We start from the raw sequence: 19,936 nt of genomic DNA, 5'->3' as shown, positions 1-19,936 counted from the left end.
TATGTTTTCTTCTGGGAATTCCTATTCCTGAGTCCCTGGCACTGTTGGTCTGAGAGCCCTTCATTCAATATTGTGGGGTGAATTGCTCCTCCAGGGCTAGATAGAGGAAACCGCCATCCCCAGAAAATAACAGAAAACCAACTCCATTGGCCAGTAACTATTCCTGGGCATGGGGCCGGAAAACTGGTTCTTCCATTCTCAGCAGGCATCAATTGCAGATATCTTCCTGATTAGGGGTGGAATTCTGTGCTCACTTCCCCTTCTCAGAGCTGGGATTTTGTCTGATTTGAACCTGTGCTGGTCTTGTGCTTGCTCTGCGGTTCATTTATGCATCTGTCCTGTTGTGTCTGGAGGGTGCTGTTTTCATTCGCCACTTCTGACTCTCACAATGCTTCCATCTCCTCTTCCACACGTTGTTTTGTTTTCTTTGGGGGAATGGAGTCATTGTGGTTTGATTTTTTTTTGTCTTACTGTGTTTTTGATTATTTTGATTTTTGTTTTGTTTTGTTTTTTGAGAAAGAGATAGAGACAGAGAGAGGAGAGAGAAAAAACATGAATTTGGGTGGCTGGGAAGGAAGATGGGGAAGATCTTGGAGGAGTTGTGGGAAGGCAAACATGATCAAAATACATAGTATGAAAAAATTAAATAATAACAGCAACAAAACAGGGTTGTGATAAATATCATTAAGGTTTGTCATCATATTGGAAGAAAGTAGGTCCCCAGTTCAGAATGAGTGATGTCCTTACAGGAAGGGGAAATTTGAAAAGAGACACACAGGCAGAATGCCATATATACAAGAAGTCAGATATCAGGATGACGTATTCATGAGCCAAGTAAGAACACAGATTGCAACAAAACACAAGCCCTCTGTTGCCCCCCTGGAATTTTTTTCCTTTTTACCTTCAAACAGTATATCCCCAAATGAAAGTGACAAGGATTCACAATAGTTAGTCAGCATTTCTTGACAGCACCAAGGAAAGAAGAAATTTCATGTTGTGATCACAAGATCTTCCTCCATTCATCAGTCAGGTTCAGCTGAAGATCATATCTTACCAAGGCCACTAGCGTCCCTCTTGCCTGGCCTCTGTGTCAGATAAAGGACAGAGTGCAGATGGAGATGAGAAAGGCCTCTGGAGAGTTTTGGCCTTGCTTGTTTATTCTGGGACACACTTGTGCCATCTCAACCGTGGTCAAAGGACTCTGAATGAGAACACAAACAAAGCTGACTGTGGCCACGGGCCAGGGTAAAGTTCCCTTGTGCAGCTTTCTTGGAGAGCCATTTTGCATAGCCTTTTATATGATAATCACAGCTCCTTCCTATGTATTGAACTTTGCAGCCAGCAGGAAAAATAAATAAATAAGGCTGACTAATGGCTTGTTTCCCCAGAGGCAGCTTTTTATGGGATCATATGTTTTTTCAGCTTCTCCATCACAGTTTCCTGCTTGGACACTTGGAGCCCTTGACATTGGCTACAACATCATGTATTATGGATAGCAACTCAAACCACTGCCCCTCTGTGGCTGGACTGGGGTCCAGCAGGACCATGGCATCATCCTAGGCTATAGCCATAGCAAACCTTGTACCCTTTGATGACTGTACACAGCAGCAAGTCTTTCAACAACTTCCAGGTCAAGCATGGCCCTTCTATGGTATGGTGAAGAAAAAGCAAGACCAGGCAGACTAAGAGCCCATTGCAAACAATAGCAACTACAGCAACTGAGAAACACACACATAACACTCACACACACTCACTCACACACACACTCACACACACTCACACATGCTCACACACACACTCACTCATACACACTCACACACACTCACTCACTCACACACACACACACACACACACACACACACACACACACACCTGGCCATAAGTGACTAAGAACAAGGAACTTCATTTTTCATCAATGAAGTAGAAGGTTATGATGAAACCTGCGTCAAGGAGCTGTGATAAGGATAGAAAGTGATAATGAGGCCAGGAAGTAATGAATATAGGAAGTGATGAGATAGGAAGTGATGATGAGGATAGGAAGTGATGATGAGGATAAGAAGTGATGGGGATAGGAAATGATAAAGAGGAAGTGGTAATGAGGATAGGAAATGAGGGTTTATGGTACCTGGTCTGTTCTGGTAAATGACAGGGAATGCTATCAGGTGTTCCAAATACTCTACCATGAAGTAACATTCCTGGCAGATAATCCCACAATGAGATGAGTGAGTGTACTAGATCTTCCATAGGGTTGAGTAAACAAGTAAACAAAGACCAACCCATTCCGCAAGTCTTTCTTGTACAGTCTTCCCCAAAAGGCCTTCTTTTTAGTATCCCTCAAAGACCCCCTGATCCATCAGGGGAATGGGTGAGAAAGAGAAACCACAGCTGCTCCTCTCTGTCCCCACCTGTATTATGTGGTTCAGTATCAAGGGGGTTGGTTTAAATGCAGCACCATTTACTTTGGGATAATTGTAATTTAATTATACTTAGTCCAGTAGATTTATCATGTTAAATTTGGGGAGAAGTAACAGGATGAGTCATGGAAACATTTTTGATAAAAATTGTGGAAACTGAGGACATCCATGGGTTCTTTCCCCTTGCCTCACCCCTTCCCTGCCTTCACAGACCCCCCTCTTGCCTGTCAGAGGGGCCTCCGCAGGAAGTCACTTGGGGGAGTCGCCCTAGCCCTTCCCACCCAACATGATTTGAGCTAGCCAACCTCTTCCCTTGCAAACTCTACCCTGTTTGTTAGTTTTTTCCATCAAGGACTACTGTCTTTTGTGAACATGGGACAGTTAGAGTCCTTTCAGGACAACCAGATCACCTGGAGGCATTAGAGTTTAGCAGCTAAAGTTTCAAGAAATCTTTAAACACATTCAAAGTGTTTCTACCATGAGGAGGAAGTATGGTCTGTCATCATACTGTGACTTGAGCTAAACAAGAGAAGTTTCTGGTTCCACAGGATCCCAGCTCTTTGGGATCTTCATAGCTGTTGCACACAAAGAAAAAGTTTCTGTGGTTAAATGATAAGTTCTTAAAATGCTGTGTTGAGTATTTCATCAATGTCAGATAGTGTTCAGTACCAACTACCACAGAAGTAATAAAATATGAATGAATTAGATGCCACAGGACAGAATGAAGGGCTGGTCTGAGTCTGCAGCTTTTGTGACAAGAGAAAGGAAACGAGGGTGAATGAACCGTATGGGTAAGGGCCTGTGTTCTCAGCTGCTGGGCCTGTATGGGGACCCCAGCATCAGAAGCACTACAATGCAGTCTTTGTGTACACTGGCCATGGCCAGTCTACATAGCTGGTCCATGTAGACTACTTTCTCCCTGTCAGGTCAAACTGGTCTAAACCATGGAATTCTACTTTATAGTGGATTTTTAAAGCCAATGGTTTAATTTTTTTCTCCAATAGTGTTCTATAACTATCAAAATTCGGCTAATATGAAATACCTAGATCCTATCGGGAAGCATGTCTTTCCAGGAAGTCACTCAAATGCCAAGGACAGCAGAGCAAGCTAGCATACACAAGATAAATGATTTCATGGGTAAGTAATGAGGAATAGGTAAATGTCTTTTAAAGATGTTAAGATCTGACTTGGGTTGGTCTCATGAGCACTTCTCTAATTTTGTTCTAAACAAATCATCCTTGAACACTCTCTTCACTGATCTGAGTGATCTGAAAGTCAGCCCCATTACCATCTGCCAAACCTTCCTAAAAAATAAATACAGAGTTTCCTGCATTACCTGAGTTGTGAAGGGAAACTTCAGGGGAAGTCCTAGGACTTTTGATTTATATAACAATCACCTGTAACAACACGATGATCACCACCCACTCTGAGGGTCACAGATGTTGAACCCCCATCTAAGTCTTAACAAAAGCTTTGCAAGGTATTAGTCTTTGGGCATAGGGCAGTGATGAGAGGGATTTCTGAGTCACAACTACCATCTAAAATTAAGGAAAGTTATAAGCATACAGTGTTTACTTAATTTCCCCACACCAGATTTGGCACAGAAATCTTAGAAGCCTGTTTTTTGGATATGTTTACAGTGAACAGAATGAGAGCAGAAATAATAAAAAATACCACAGAATATAGGTACTTGGCATATGAGCTTCATTCGCCACCAACCACATCCTGGAAGATATGTGGTTGTTACTGCTATTTTGCAAATAAGAAGACTGAAGTTCATAATATGAGGCTACATGCCAATACGTACTGATACCTACCATCTTCTGTGTGTGTGTCTGTCTCTGTCTCTGTCTCTCTCTCTCTCTCTCTCTCTCTCTCTCTCTCTCACACACACACACACACACACACACACACAAACACACACACTATCCCAAGGTGGCAAATCCTTAGCTCTACTAAATGACACAAAACATTTGTCACACTTTTTATAAGTGACTGTGTTCTGAGTGATACCATACTGCATGGTGATAACTAACATGTATACACTTTGCCAAATGAATAGAGAAATGTCTTATCCAAGGTCTTCTTGCTTTCAGGTCAACATTTCCCATATAGTGTGGCTATTAACAATAGTTGTACTAGATATGTCCCTTTCTCAGGAGTTTTGCCTCCTTCATGAATTATCAGGTTTTGCTTTACTTTGGTTTTGTTTGTTTGTTTAGAAGAAATGGCTTCTGAGTCTGCCCAACCTCCCAGCAGAGGATAAGAGCATTCTCTCACTCGTTTTTGTGTTTTAGTGATTCTTCAGGGAACTTCTTCCATGCGAGGCGAGGGATGAGAAGTTGGGGCTGGCATAGCCATATGTTGACACAGCATATATCAGAACTTAAGTAAGGAAGTTAAGAGAGTCGTACGAAGGCTGACAAAACAGTGTGGGATTCGGGAACAGCGGGAGAACATCAGAGAGCACCTCTGAGAGGTGGCATGTCACATGTCTCACAGCTAGATTAGAGGGATTCTGTCAAGGATGTGGGGAAAATAAAAAGCCTCTCAGGAAAAGATTACTATATGGACAAGGAAGTGAAGCGGGGGGGGGGCAGGATTAGGGTACCGTGGTTTATTCTCTTGGAAGAGAAAACACACAGGGGGCAAACGAGAAAGACAACAGGAAATGAAGCCACGGTCAGATCAGGAAGAATTTTCAGCCTATGTGAACAGCCACACCCATCAGTATTTGTACTCCGTGCATGATCCCAGAAGAGATTAAGGCCTATCCAGAAAGCCAAATTTCCCCTCTAAGCTAGCTGTTCCCCCAGTAGAATATAGCCCTGGCACGTGGCCCACCTTGAACAGCACCTGGGACACATTAAAGCCTCCATAAACATTTGCTGGATTGAGCTTGGAGGACACCATGGAAAGATTGCCAGAGGTAGAAGTTTGGGTAGAGGGGGAGTGAGTGGCAGAGTTTCCTTTAAGATCCAGCATTTAAACAGCCACCACAACGTGTCAGTAACCTGCCAAAACTTCTCTGGTACCCTGAAACAGTAGTCCCTGGGACTCCGGCGGCACAGCCCGTTAGTGGGCGGCACTTACACACAGATGACCACAGCAATGCTCAGGATCCCGCGCCATTTCCTAGGAGTCCCACACCAGCAGCGTGCTAGGTGTGCCGTCCTTGATAAGCACATTCATGGTCTTGTATCAGATGTAAGCGCTGAATGCATCCACACTCCACAAAAGTGTGTATTCCTTCCCAAAAGCCACACCTTAGGACTTGGTGACGAAGAAAACTGTATCATAGCAACTTGGCATCACCCTCAGGATGTCCCGGGCCTGGCTTGGAACTCACGTGAGCAGAGTAAACTGCCTTTCCTGGCTTTTATAAATACACACACAAGCAAAGCGCCTTTCATCCTGAGTCGACAGAGTCAGCCATCTTGGTGGCCACACCTGTGGAACACGGAAGACTGGAGCTCAGCTGGGAGGTGCTGTCCGAAGCCTCGATGCTGGGACAGAGTGGGTGCTATCAAGGTGTTTTCATGTGTTTGAGGAGGTCAGGCATGCCTTGGTGTTCTGCAAAGCATCCCCTGGAATGTTGAAATTATATTAAAATGTGTGTGTACCACGAGGAAGCAAAGGAAGACAGAACATGAAGCAGTAGGAAGCGTGCGTGGTTTCCAACAGAGGCCCCTACATACAATAGTGGATCTGAAGTTTCCAGACTTCGTGGATCCCAGCAGATGATCCAAACCTCCCAGTCCAGCTTCTGCTATAAAACACCTATCTTGCAAGGTAGATTGTGATGATCGCACAGGGAAAAAGTGCCCTTGAAATTTCAAACGCAGACTCTGACAAGAAGATGGCCTGATAATGACAGTGAATTTTGTCCTTACTAGTTTATGGTCACAGTGTCTAACAGTGTGGGGGTATGTTTCTTAACCATTTCTAAATGGATATAAAATAGGCTTTTAGCCTGTCTCTGTCTTTGAAACCATGAGCTAGAAAGAAACTTTTCTGCCATATAATGCAACCTGGCTAAAATTCTAGGGATAAATTCATCCTCCTAAACCACAAGCTCTTTATACTAACAGCAGCCCTTATATACACAGTCCAAGATAGCATCCTAGAGAAGGAAGGACATGGAAGGGATCTGAAGGCTTCCAAGTGAGGGTCACACATGTAGACTTCCCTGGGGAAGGCCAAAGAAATTACGCATTTAGAAAAAGCAATTGCTGTTTTGAAATCTACTACATAAAGGGATTGAAGCAGTAGAAGGGTTATAAATAAACAATAAATCATGCAATTATTACTGTTTGAATTTTGGCAAGATAACAAAAAGAGCAGAGATATAATCAGGAAATAATAGCGAAGTTCTGCAAGGAACCCCTGCAATTAGTGATAAACAGAGTTTGGCTCCAATCTGGAGCCCCAATATGGCTCTCATTAAAGAGCCTTGGGACCTGTTCGTAGGGCCAAGCTCCGCTAGCTTGGGGAGAAGTGAGGTAACCAAAATGTCAGTACACCACCCCCAACTTCAGATAATCTTTTACTCTAGTATTATATCCACCTGGACTGAAATGACTGCCTTATGCCTAGTGAGGAGCGGCCCACGGCCTTCGGAAACTAACTGAGATGTTTCCTGTTCCCAGCTCTTGGATTCTTTCTTTTGTGATACTATAAACACACATACCTGTGTTTACACACACACACACACACACACACACACACACACGCACACACACACAAAGGCAACAGGCACCTTCATTCCTTCTTCCGTCCCCATCTCCTTTCACCTTCTTTTATTAATGGTGCCTCTTAAAGAGATAAATGCTCCCACACAAGTGATATCACTTAAACAGATAAGTAGTCCACACTGTAGAGACACAGAGCACAAGAGGAAAGAACCCTGTCTTATTAGACTAGAAACAGACACACTATATTAATGCAAAAAATCAGCATATGGTTCTAATAGGCTTTCTTAAAATGATTTATCAGCTGTGATTAAGCCCTCAACCGGCATGTCTATCTTCATAAATAAAGCAAAAGTGCACCTTACTCTCAGACATTTCTGCAGTATCTTATTACCCAGCCCAGCATACTACACTCCATTTACAACACGGCTCTGGGGAGCCAAGAATTTGTGTGTAATCACAAAGTGTGTGCTCCAGAAAAACTGCCAAGATTTAGTACTCTTATCTCAGAGATAGTCTTACTGAAAGTCCATTACAATGAAGGCTTATCCCCTCCCTGTGCCACGGAGCCATGCACTTCAGAAATATGAACAGGTAATTAAAAGGCTATGGCGGATTTTGCAGCCAGCCCAGTGACACGGAATCACCAAACAGCTGCTGGAGAAGGGATCTGGCACCAGCGAGAGGTACCTCTGCCAGGGTCTTGTAGGAAGTGGGGGTCACTTTTTTAAGAGTCAATCTCTTTCTTCAGGTCTGTGAAAGGGAAGAGGAATGCAAATATTAGCAGTTCTTGTTAGGAATTCATTCTCCCGCAGGCTGATATGTCAAACAGTCTCTGGGGGAACCTTGATACAAAGGGAACTCAGGAAAGCCTGAGGCTGAGGCCGAGGCAGCATTGGTGCTGTGGACTGGAGACTAAGGAGGGACCAGCGGACACATGTGGCTTCAGGAAGTCACAATCTGATGTCAGAAAACTGCCCGATACACCTATTGCACTGAGGAGACACAGTACTTACCGAGAATAACAGCCTGCATCCCACAGAGCAACTGAACACTACAGTGCACTTTCACGGGGAGGGTCCTTTGGAAGTCGTCCCTAGCAATAGGAGCCTTTGGCTCTTCTGTCTGGTTTAACACATAAATGTGAATCTCAGTGCTTTTTTATTTTTTAACAACAAACCTGTTATACAATCTGTGTCTGTGGTGACATTGCGAGATTTTTGCCAGAGAGATAGAATTTAGGACGGTAAAGTGAATTGGAATATTCCATCGCTGTTACTAACACACATTTTTTTTCCTGCAAAATGTAACAGTGCGCTGACTCAGGCATGCAACCATGGTGGCTGCAGTCTGTGACTATTGCATTCAATTAGTGGAACTGCACTTACAAGGTCAAAGTAACACCTCTCTCCTGGGATCACAGGCTGCACTCCTGGCCCCGGCCAGCTGTCTTACAATATGTGCCTCTTTCACAAGGGGGTCTGAGGAAGGACATATGTGTTTGGATCTGTACAGACACATTACTGCTCATGGTAAATCTATTCCAGTATATTCAGATAATGGGTGGAACAGTGGTGCCATCTGTCTGGAGGGCATCAGTTAGTGCAACAGCTAATGTCTACTGAAGCTGATGCTAAAGCGAACACCATAGGAGAATCTAGGTTATAGCCATTGACTGTCAGAACCTCCAAGAAATGGGTGAGGCATTATTCCCCAAGCCTAGATTGTTCACTTTGCCTAAAATTACACACAGATGCGTGTATTCTTACGATACAAAAAGGGAAGAGAGCTCTCTAGCAGAGACTGGGAGTAAGAATCATTCCCTAATTCTGGATATGCAGGAGACAGATGCCTTTCCCAAGAGCAGTGGTGTGCTGTGTTACTACCTCTGCTGACGTGGAGCTTGAGGTCCTGTTCCAAAGCCTCCTTTGGAACACCAGAAGGGAAATTCTAGGTGAAGGGCTATAATAGTATACAAACTTAGCATGTATGATGTCTGTCGTCAGATCTTAATATACTCAGTCTACATGTGTGGATAGGAGGTTTTTCAAAAGCATATTTTGTACCTGAGAAATGAAGTCACGCATGACCTTTAGAGAACAATGGAAGAAAAGTTTAGAATTTTTACTTTCATAAAAAAGAAAATCGGGGCACATTCCATATCACATCTCCATGATCCATGCCCAGGCTCATATGGGCAATAGAGGCATGTTAGGAGGCCATTTTCAAGTCAATCGACTCACTTAAGAAGAGCTCTTGGTACACTACACTGTAAAAACGCATTTGTAGAATTCTGGACCACTTTTTTCCCCTCCAGAATTTAGAAGACCGACTTAAAGGGGTACAAGGGTAGAGGTTCCGAGGACCCTAAAGTCCAGAGCACAGCGGATTCCAGGCGTCCCTCTCCTGAGCTCTAGCTGCTCTCACAAGGAAGTGGTGGCTGGGAATGCCTGGCCCAAGAATGCCCAGCAGTCCAGCAACCCCTCCTGTCTATACATCTTCCAGGACATCGCTAAGCTCTTGGAATTACAAATCATCCTGTGGGGGGGGGGAGAGCGAGGAGGAGATGATGTCCTGACAACCTGGGGTCAATTCCCTGCAGTACCACATGATCTGTAGACATTCTATCTGCAGTTACACCAAGGAACTGCCTCTCTTCTTTAGGAAGATGAGCTGAATGAGCTCCCAACCTCAGTGTGAGTCCACAGAGAAGGGCTGAGCATGGACCAGCCCAGGCAGGATTTGGCCCGTTCTCCCACTGACTTCCAAAGTTTTCCTACACCAGATGGTGTTTGTCACGTGCAACTCGGTTCTAAAGGGCACATGTGGCCAAAGCCATGCTAAACAAAGAATGCAATGTTTTCCCTTCAAAGACAGTCCAGGCTTGCTCATAAGCAGGTCACCAACCTTACAGCTCCAAGACAGTAGTATGATCTTGCGTGCTGGTCTCATCCTCTGTGCATGATGGGATTTTATCAGAAATGGCATGCTCAGGTGATGCTGAGAGCAGAAGAGATCTTAGGGGATGCCACCCGAGAGCCTCATGAGAGAACTAAAAGTGCCACAAGTAACAGAGCCACAGTCTCAAACAGAATAAAACGGTTGGTAAGATTTCAGAAAGCAAAGAACAAAGGAACCACAGGTGAGTTCAGAAAAGCCACCAGGTGTCCCTCTGTCAACGGCAGCAGCAGAGCAGGCAGGTGACAGTGGGAGTCACTCTGACCTCACCTCCAGTCTAGGTGGCCCGTGAACCCCTTCCGTCTGCCAAAAAAAGCTAGTTCCACAAAATCAGGACTACTGAGTGCAGGCAAAATTCGTGAACCTTCCCAAGTCTGTGGACTGCTGGGGATCATTGCATCAAGAAAAAGGATAATGTCCCTTCGTGACTCTGACGTGCCAGCCAACACTAGCCCACAGGTGTGATTTGACATCCACCCTGACGGAACATGAACAGGAGGAATGCTAGGAATCCCAGTTCCTGCCCTCCCACTTATCAATATGGAAATAACAACACACAAACGCTGAGCCTGTCCCCTGGCAAATGATTCCCATACCTGCTCCTGCCCATACATTCAGACAGATTTACAGCATGATGGAGGCAAAGGCAGGTTCTTGCAACGATTATTTTCTTTTCCTTTCCTCTTTTTATAATGTCAGTTTCTTCTCACATCTCAGTGAGGGGCCCAGCTCAGTGATTTCACTACAGATGCTCGTGGAGTCTAACATTTGGCCAAGTTGTCCAAATGTGAGTGCTGTTTTCTGCCTGGAAAGGAAGCTTCATTTCTTAGCCGTTTTGTTTGAATCTGGCCTAGAATAAGTCTGTTTTCCTGCCTGCCTTTGAGAGCATCGGTGCAAGGCAGCCTTAAGGAAGGCACAAGCAAAGACTTACAGTCCTTGGAAACCCTGTATTACTCACAGCTGCAAGCTGGCTCCTCCAGAGGAGAGCACCTATTTGGTGTTGTGATTCCCATTGTGTTAATACATTGAAATCCTTGTGTGGCCAGCCTGCCTCCAGATGGGTAAGATGGGATTTAAACAAGCCGAGAGTCCAGCCCAGCCCAAGGATAGAGAGATCACCCTGAGGAAAAAGTCTCCTGCTAAGAAAGTTGCTGTTTTCCTCATGATGCCACATATGTCAATTTCACTCACTTTCTAAATGCATGTTGGGAAGGCAGCACTGGGACAGACAAAACACAGTCCCTAGGAACTGATGTTTTCTTTTCCATTTGAAATCTTTCAGTGCTCCTCACCTCCCTTATTGGTCCTGCTTCATATATTTCAAGAGTGGATGCTACAGTATCCGGACCTGGCTGACCACACAGTGATGTGGTGTGCTGGAAACACCACACAACGCTGTGGTTAATATCGTCCAAATCAATTCTTGTTTGTGCTGTTGAGATCTCAAGCTACTTCTGGACACTGGCTGTATATTCTTAACTATTAACAAGAGGAAAAATGATTTAAGGACTTTTGGTTTCCAGTTTTACACATTTTAGTTAGTTTCCTTTCTGAAGCACAAGTTCCGCAACAATAAAGTTGTATTAAAGACCAAATCACCTTGGGGGAGGGGGTTCTCAGCAACTGCCCAGCAGGATGCTCCAGCCTGAGGTGACAGAGACAGAACACCCATGGGCTTTTTCTTCTTGGCTTTCCTCAGAAGGTTCCTAGTTGGGCCAACCAAGGAGAGCAAAGTTGAGTCCTTCAGTGAAGGCACAATTTGTTTGACAGAAGCAAGACAGTCGGATATGGCAGGAGTCCGTACCCTGGGAAGAGCCATGAGTAAGCTAAGTCAGACCACAGAGGCGTCTCCAAAGAGGAACAACAATAGCGGAAGTTACTTCATGTTAAACACTCATCTGTATGTTCCCCGTGAGGGCTGGAAGTTAGCACCTATGAGAAGAGATAGGCTAGGTAGACCTGCCTGAGGGTGGACACACCCATAAAAAAGGATACAGAGATGGAGTTGTTCTAGAAGAAGGAAAAAACACTCTGGTTAGCCATCTGCTTTCCTTTTTGTCTCTCTGTATCAGTTATTTCTTTTCAATGGGAGAGAAGGAGCAAAAATCAAATTATCATCCACAGCGTGGGCCTGAAATGCTTTGCAAACATGCGACTACTGTGAACATTACCACATCTAGTCACTAGTGAGCAAGAAATACTGGTGTAAAAACATGCTATTTCTTTCACAGATCTCCAACTAAATACAGGTTTTTAAGTGAATGAATTCCTCCATGGCAAGCAACACTGAGAACTAGAACAGTCCAGGTTCTCTCCCAGGATCTTTTACAGTTGCAGATGAGAACGTCCATCACAGGTACAGCATGAGTGCATAGCCTGTCTGACTGCTTCTCCAGCCTCTGGACACAGTAACAAAGAGATGTCAGGTAGAGACCTCCCTCTAATTCACCATGACACCCAGAAGGTGATAGCGAATGTAAATAAACCCATGGCAAGTCATTTAAATAATACTCAGAGCCTGGAGACATTGATCTGCAGTTGCTGCTACTCTCGACCCTCTGAGATCACTTATAACGCTGACTGAACACAGAGTTTTGGACTGCCAAATAATTTAGGATCAAAGTTAACTTGCCAGTCTCAACTTTTTTTCTCTCTACTATGACGATAGGGTTTAAGGAACTCTCTAAGGGTGACAATAAACAAATACTTGGTACCTGTCTCGGCCCCACCACTTTAGGCCATGGACTCCCCTCACCATCCACATCAAACACCTGGCATTGTGCTCATTCTTTTCTACTAACAATGCTCTGGGCATTTTACTGCTCTGGAGGTCATCAGACTCTTCACAAAAATCAAACACTATCTTATGAATGTTGTGTTGTCCATTCCCTTGTAAGCCCTTGGGTCACATCCTAATTCATTCTTACATTCAGCAGTAGATACCAGATCTCACTAATCCCGCTAGGACAGGACTCATCATTCTTAACTTACAATGACCTCAAACACATGAAATAGCTTCCAGTTTATCCACAAGTTTAGTTATGCCCCGGAGTGGGAAGCAAGAACCAAGCCAAAATCTCTTCATCTCAACAAATTCCAGCTACAATGAGAATTGTAACCGGTGAGGAGGAAGTTCGAACGTGACTTCCATTTGTCCTATGCTGAAACAGGAGAAAAAAGGGAATCCTTCCAGGTCTGGGGTTTCCCAGTTACTGGGGAAGGGGAAGGAATAGGTTGTAGTCTCCATTATCACTGTCAAAAGGTGTTTCCTTTCAGCCAGGCCGATAGAAAATGGAAAAGATGAAAAACAGTCTCATCTGAAAGGATTAAGCAAACAAGGAGACTTTTTAAAGCCTGGGTAAAACCAAGTTTAGGTTTCAAAACATTCTTTTCCTCTGGACTTCTGGGGGAGGATAGGATTGCTTTCCACAAATATCTTAGCAGCAGCATATTATCCTAACCGGAAACATGCAGCTGTTGCGAGTTTGCTCAGCATGGTGTCTTATTTTCCACCCAGACCCTCCCCAGAAAGCTGCCATGCCTGCTGGTGGCTGGCAAGAGCAAGACAGTAGGAAGAGGCCAACAGCCTGCTCTCTTGACCTCTCCTCTGCCTGGTCTCTCTCCAAGCAACCGGTGGCACCTGGTAACAGAGCAAGGTGCAGAATTTAATGAGAGTAAACAGCCTGGCCTATCAGAGTTGGGCCTGCCCTGGCCGTGACCAGTTCCATCACCCCCACTGAGCTGAGATACAAGACCTTAGGACCATAGCTTGTCCCTTTTCCCCATGTGTGAAAGAGTCAATACCCTCTAGGGATAGACTGCACTTTTCATCATTTTAGAAGGAATTCTAGATGTCTTGATTTGCTGTTTCTGCATCAGCTTAACGAGCCATATTCAAGTCCTATGGGAGAGTCCCAATGTGTAGCACATTCACACTCCTTTTCTTGCTCGTGGGGTGTTTAGTCACGTTAGGCTGTAACATTATATTTCTCTCAGTAAGACAAAGGGTTTCACTTCTGATCCCTTTGATTGAGAGAGAAAAAGAGAATGGAGGTGGAGGAGAGAGAGAGAGAGAGAGCACGTAGAAAAACCGTGTGTTTGCATACATGCAAAACCTTTGTGCACAACCATGTGCAAAACTGCTGTTATATCAATGGAATGCATACCTGCTTGTGTGTTAATCAGTCTCTTTTCTAGAAAGGAATCAACTGTGGAAGGCCAATTCATCCTTTCCCTTTAAAAAAACTTTTTATTTTTCTTTCTTCTGACCTGGACCACAAAATCTGTACCAATTTTCCCCTCAGAATTTCTGAAGGATCTGGGCCTCACTCTGGTTCTTCATGACTCTGTTGCCACTGATCAGCATTGAATGAAGCCTGAACTGGACAGAGCTGGAAGACCCTGCAGGGCCCATGTGTAGACCTCCGCCTGACAGCCACTCCTGTCAGAAGTGAGTCTTTTCAGTCTCATGAAGTCAAATGTCAGGTTCTCCTAACCCCGTTCCTCCCACAGCCACTCTGCACTTCCGGTTGTGCAAGTGGAAGGCCCTGGTGCTCCCCAAGTCTCCTTTTCCTGTGACTTCCAGTATATTCTACCAGCAAAACTATCACCTCTGCCCTTAAAATATACCTAGATCCCAGCCACGTCCTCCATCTCTATTTTAGGCAAATATGCTAAGAACATTAACCTAGATTTCTTTCAGTTCTTTCTTCAATATTTTCTCTTTCTGCCTTCCACCATTGACTTTCCCCTCAGCAGACAAAATGACTTTTTCTAAAGTATTATCTCAAGACCCACCAGCTGTCTACCCTGAACTGCCCTATAGTTTCCCATCTTATTCCGAGTCAGTGTAAAAACAGAACACATCACATGGCCTGCAACGCCCTCCTGGGTCTGCCTCCCCACACCCAGCTCTCTAAGGTACCCTTCCCCGGCTGTACCTCTCTTCAGAACTTTTCCAGTACATATCACCCGGCCTCAGGTCTTTACACATATTCTCTCTGTTCTTACAGGCCATCTTCTCAGCCTCAGGACTTCTACTTGGGTTTCTGGGTCCACTGGAATGCCCCCTCTGAGCACACCCACCCCTTCCTGAGCTCCTTCACAGATGCACTTAACTCCATAGCACTGACTACCACGGGGAATAACTCCATAGCACTGACCACCATGGGGCATAACTCCATAGCACTGACTACCATGGGACATAACTCCATAGCACTGACCACCATGGGGCATAACTAACTCCATATCACTAACCACCATGGGACATAACTCCATAGCACTGACCACTATGGGGCATAACTAATTCCATAGCACTGACCACCATGGGGCATAACTAACTCCATAGTACTGACCACCATGGGGCATAACTAATTCCATAGCACTGACCACCATGGGGCATAACTGCATAGCACTGACCAAAATGGGGCATAACTGCATAGCACTGACCAAAATGGGGCATAACTGCATAGCACTGACCACCATGGGGCATAACTCCATAGCACTGACCACCACGGGACATAACTAACTCCATAGCACTGACCACCATGGGGAATAACTGCATAGCACTGACCACCATGGGGAATAACTCCATAGCACTGAACACCATGGGTCATAATTCCATAGCACTGACCACCATGGGGAATAACTGCATAGCACTGACCACCATGGGGAATAACTCCATAGCACTGAACACCATGGGTCATAATTCCATAGCACTGACCACCATAGGGCATAACTAACTCCATAGCACTGACCACCATGGGGAATAACTGCATAGCACTGACCACCATGGGGCATAACCAACTCCATAGCACTGACCACCATAGGGCATAACTCCATAGCACCTAACCACAATGGGACATTTTTCGCTGGAGTGTTGTTTGTCTAGTCCATAACAAGCAAGGTATCTGAAGGCTGAGGCATTTTATTGCTTGATTGGTTTCTGATCATTTATATTTGTTAGTGTCTTCATCAGAAACTTGGACAGTACTTGATTATTTCCTGAATGGAGGCTGATGAACAAGTTATGTGTTTCAGGGTATAGGGCACTGAGCTCTAAGCCATGGGCAAGCTGAGCTTCACAATGCCTGTTAGAGTTATAATTCTTTGAGTGTGGGATATCTCTCAGAAGAGTTATGAGCCAATGAGGAACTATTAGTCAGAATTGGAGTCAGAGTCCATAAAGCAGAATTGTATCAATGGACACAGACTCATAAGAATCCATTCTCTACTTGCCTTTTGTCCGGACTTCCCAACCCTACAGCTAGAAATGTAACGGTGAAACACAGGACCATCTAAACCAAGTTCTCCAAATGGCTGAAAACATCTTCCACTTTATAAAACTCTACTGATGAAACAATTCAAGTACACTCCTATTGAAGGACTTGGGCCAAGAGTGGGCTGAGGAACCCAAGTTCAGATGCCCAGTACTCACATAAACACCCGGCATGGCATGCTTATCACATGAACACATGCATACAGCAGAGGAGAGAGAGAGGAGGGAGAGAGACAGAAACAGAGACAGAGAGACAGAGAGAGAGAGAGAGACAGTGAGAGAGAGGAGGGCTCAGGTGAAGAAATCAGAAAAGGAAAGGTTGGGGTTTAGAATTAAAGGGAAACAACTGGGCTTAGATATGTACCTCACTGACAGAATGCTTGCCTGTCATATGTGAGGCGTCAAGTACTGGGAAGAAAACCCTTGCTGAAAATGAATCAGCACCTGAATGTACAGCAAAAGGAGAAGATAACTGGAAAACAAGCAGCAAAAAATAAATGAGGTAGGAGCTTTCGGTGGCAGCCTTCAGGGATGCTAACAGCTGGAGAATTACAGGCCTGGAGGCAGGAGAAAGCACACCTTCAGACTGGAAACATCGGTGCTCCTGTGAATTCCCCACCTAGTGGTTCTAAAGCCATGCCAGGGGATAAGCCACCAACACAGTCACTTTGCTGCTGCATGAGTCACAGTGCATTAGTCCCTGCAGGCCCCTACTGCAGTGATGACCACCCAAGAATGGATCTGGTCCCTCTGGTTTGAACCAAACAGAGGAAGAGGGAGCCTCACCAAACTGAATATGGCTCCCAATGCTTGCTATGGTGTCCTGAAGGGTCTGTCTGCAGCCACTCCCCTACACATCCCATGGTGACAGCAACATTTTAACACCAGAAAAACACTATCCTGCCATCACCACAGTTCTCTTGCCTGGCTCTGCTTATTTCATTACTTAATTTCTAAATTGTAATGAGTTCATGTCTTCTCAGCCTACAAGGAATTTAAGGCAATTCACCAAACATGTACAGCATGAAAATACTTTTGTTTAATTAGAAATCAGGACCAGAGGAAACACAAACTATAACTGAAAGTCTGGTAGATGGAGGAAGTAAAATATTACTCATTATAGTGGCCTAAAGAGCTCGCCAAGTTAAGCAGTGCCCTTGGCTTGTGATAATCTAGCAGTCAGAGCAAAAAGAGAAATACAACCAGTACGCACTTCTCATAGCCACAGCAGAAAAATGCTCAGGTTCCTCAGGGGAAGCAAACCATTTCCTGGAATTCAGATCTGCAAGAACTGCTCGCAGGAGGCTTCACATGGAGACTCATGAATAACTCACCAGGAACACGCCTGACTGCCACACCCCCAACTGAGGCCACACCAAACTGTCCTTGGCAAAAAAGTCTTTAGGAATATCAAGGATATGTGCTTACTGCCATTCTGCCAGGAAGAATGTGAAGACAGTACTGACCACACACCCGTCTCTATCATAATCTAAGAAGCCCACTTGGACTGTCTTGGGAAAATGAGGACATTGATTCTCAGTCTTCTACTTATGCAAATTGATCAAAAGAACTAATCTCATTACTCAGGCCAAGGGGATTTACCGGATGGGACTCCCCGATTCCCCCTTGTTATTCTCATGGGCCTTTAAAGTTTATATGTGGCACAATGAAATCTAGTTGTATCTCCTGGTTTTTGAGAAGTGCTTCTGAAAGAGTTCGGGACTTGGTGATTTGTCTAGCAAAGAACAGCAGACATGAATGTGTTCAGAGAAGTGGGGGCAGGAGCAAGAGGGGAGGGCAAGTATAAACGGCAAGTTAGCTATAAGTGAAGCAAGCTGATTGTGAATTTTACACTCGTCCTCCTGCAAGTGTCGTGCATTTGGCTAAAGTAATGCAACCTGGTCACTGTGAGCCAGCCCTGAGCCAGCACAGTGTCAACGTGACACGGAAAATCTGATGGAGGGTTACCATCATTTCACACAGAGGAAGAGTCAAAGGCTTGGAAGCAGGCAGGAAACCATCACAGCCCCTTAAAATTTCTTTTGCAGTTGGAACAGCTGGAATTTTTGGTTTTATCACCACCTAGCTGTTTGTCCCTTTTAACCATCTTCCACATTTTACATTTCTGTCCATGGGCTGTGTCTAACATGTTCAGCAAACGGTGTGCGTTCAGTGATACCCTATGACAGTAACAAAGAATTCATGAAAGGCACACTTGTCAAATTTACTTGTGACTCTACCTCCTTTGATTAATCTTGTTAGTTGATTTAAAATTTCTACCAAAATAATACGAAAAAAACCTGAAGAACTTCATGAAGAGAGCCACATTGTAGCTCATCTGTTTACCTCACCAACAATATATGTTCAGTAACCTGACCAGATAACCTGACCAGAAAGTGATTTCGAAGCTGGTAGAGAAAAACCAAGGATTATTTGCCCCTTAGCCTGGTGTCTTTTGAACACACTGCCTATGCAAGGTCTACTGATAAATATTTAGCAAAGAAAAAAATACCTGGTTGAGGGTGAATTTATCTGACACAGCTTTAAGACTACAGTAATATTTTTCTAAAGCTTGAATTCCATGTGCCAGATACTCGTTATCCCATCAGTAACATGAGCTCAGGATGCTATCAACTATCAGATATACATCACTTTAAAAGAAAAAGTTAGATAGACACACACAAATACCGAAAATACTATTACAAGCAGGCATCATGGCACATACCTGTAATCCCAGTGTTTGGGGTGAGTCAGGGGGATTGTACATTTAACATCCTGAGCTACTTAGCAAGAGATCTTGTCTCAAAATACCTTTCTAAGAATACCTCAACACAGTTTGCAGTGCCACACATTCTGCTGAGGAGGCACACCTCTAGTGTCCACTCAGGCCACCTACCCGCTTGCTGTTCTCTTCTTCTTGAGCCTTCCGGAACTCATGCTCGAAGGAGCAATCCAGCTCGCTGAAGAGACCCACCTCCTCACAGTTCTTCAGGAATCTCGTGGGCGTTGGAGTCTGATCTGAAAGCAAAGGCCAGAGATCAATAACTGGGATTTATCTCTAATGCACGGCAAATGGAAGTAAATTCCTTCATACCCTCCCATCATCTTGACATGATGTCCAACAGCTGCCCACAATCTCCCAGACCTTTAGCTACACGGCCATGTGGGGGGGGGGAAAGGGGAATGGAAGGATGGTAGCTATATATAAGGACTTCCCAGCCCTCCTGACCCCACCCCAACCCCACCTTCACCCCTGGACAGCAGTAAACATTTGTGTCCTCCATATCTGGAGTCAATAGCATCTGACTACACATTGCCACATGGGGAATGAGTCTTTTGGCTCTAATGTCAAAATGATTTAGCGAAGATCAACCCAGAAGATTTTCTACATCACTCTCAAAGTTGACTTCAGGGGTCTGGAAAAAGAGAGTGTGTATATTTTTATAGAAAACAAAAAGAAACAAACAGGCCTGCTAATTCCTTCTTCTTAATACAAAAAGTAGCTTGACAATTTTATCTCCTCCTGAGAATCAGGGAAGGAAGATGAGTGGTTCCAAGTCAAACACACTCAGCTTCCATCTTTTATAAAATATCGC

The 19,936-nt window shown here is 44.5% G+C and overlaps 1 protein-coding gene across 1 annotated transcript in view; it reads right to left on the bottom strand.

Annotated features, from left to right (window-relative positions):
• The window catches only part of Creb5 (cAMP responsive element binding protein 5), a 390,725-nt gene that overhangs the window by 275,570 nt on the left and 95,219 nt on the right, over positions 1-19,936 (bottom strand). Inside the window, exon 4 of the mRNA XM_005076816.4 lies at positions 19,237-19,358. Coding sequence (XP_005076873.1) covers positions 19,237-19,358 — 122 coding nt within the window. The remainder of the gene's footprint in view (positions 1-19,236; positions 19,359-19,936) is intronic.

The sequence above is a fragment of the Mesocricetus auratus genome, unplaced genomic scaffold (genome assembly GCF_017639785.1).
Source record: "Mesocricetus auratus isolate SY011 unplaced genomic scaffold, BCM_Maur_2.0 Super-Scaffold_100676, whole genome shotgun sequence".
Taxonomy (NCBI): Eukaryota; Metazoa; Chordata; class Mammalia; order Rodentia; family Cricetidae; genus Mesocricetus; species Mesocricetus auratus.
The sequence above is the reverse complement of the archived record's forward strand: the minus strand, read 5'-3'. Positions and strand labels throughout refer to the sequence as shown.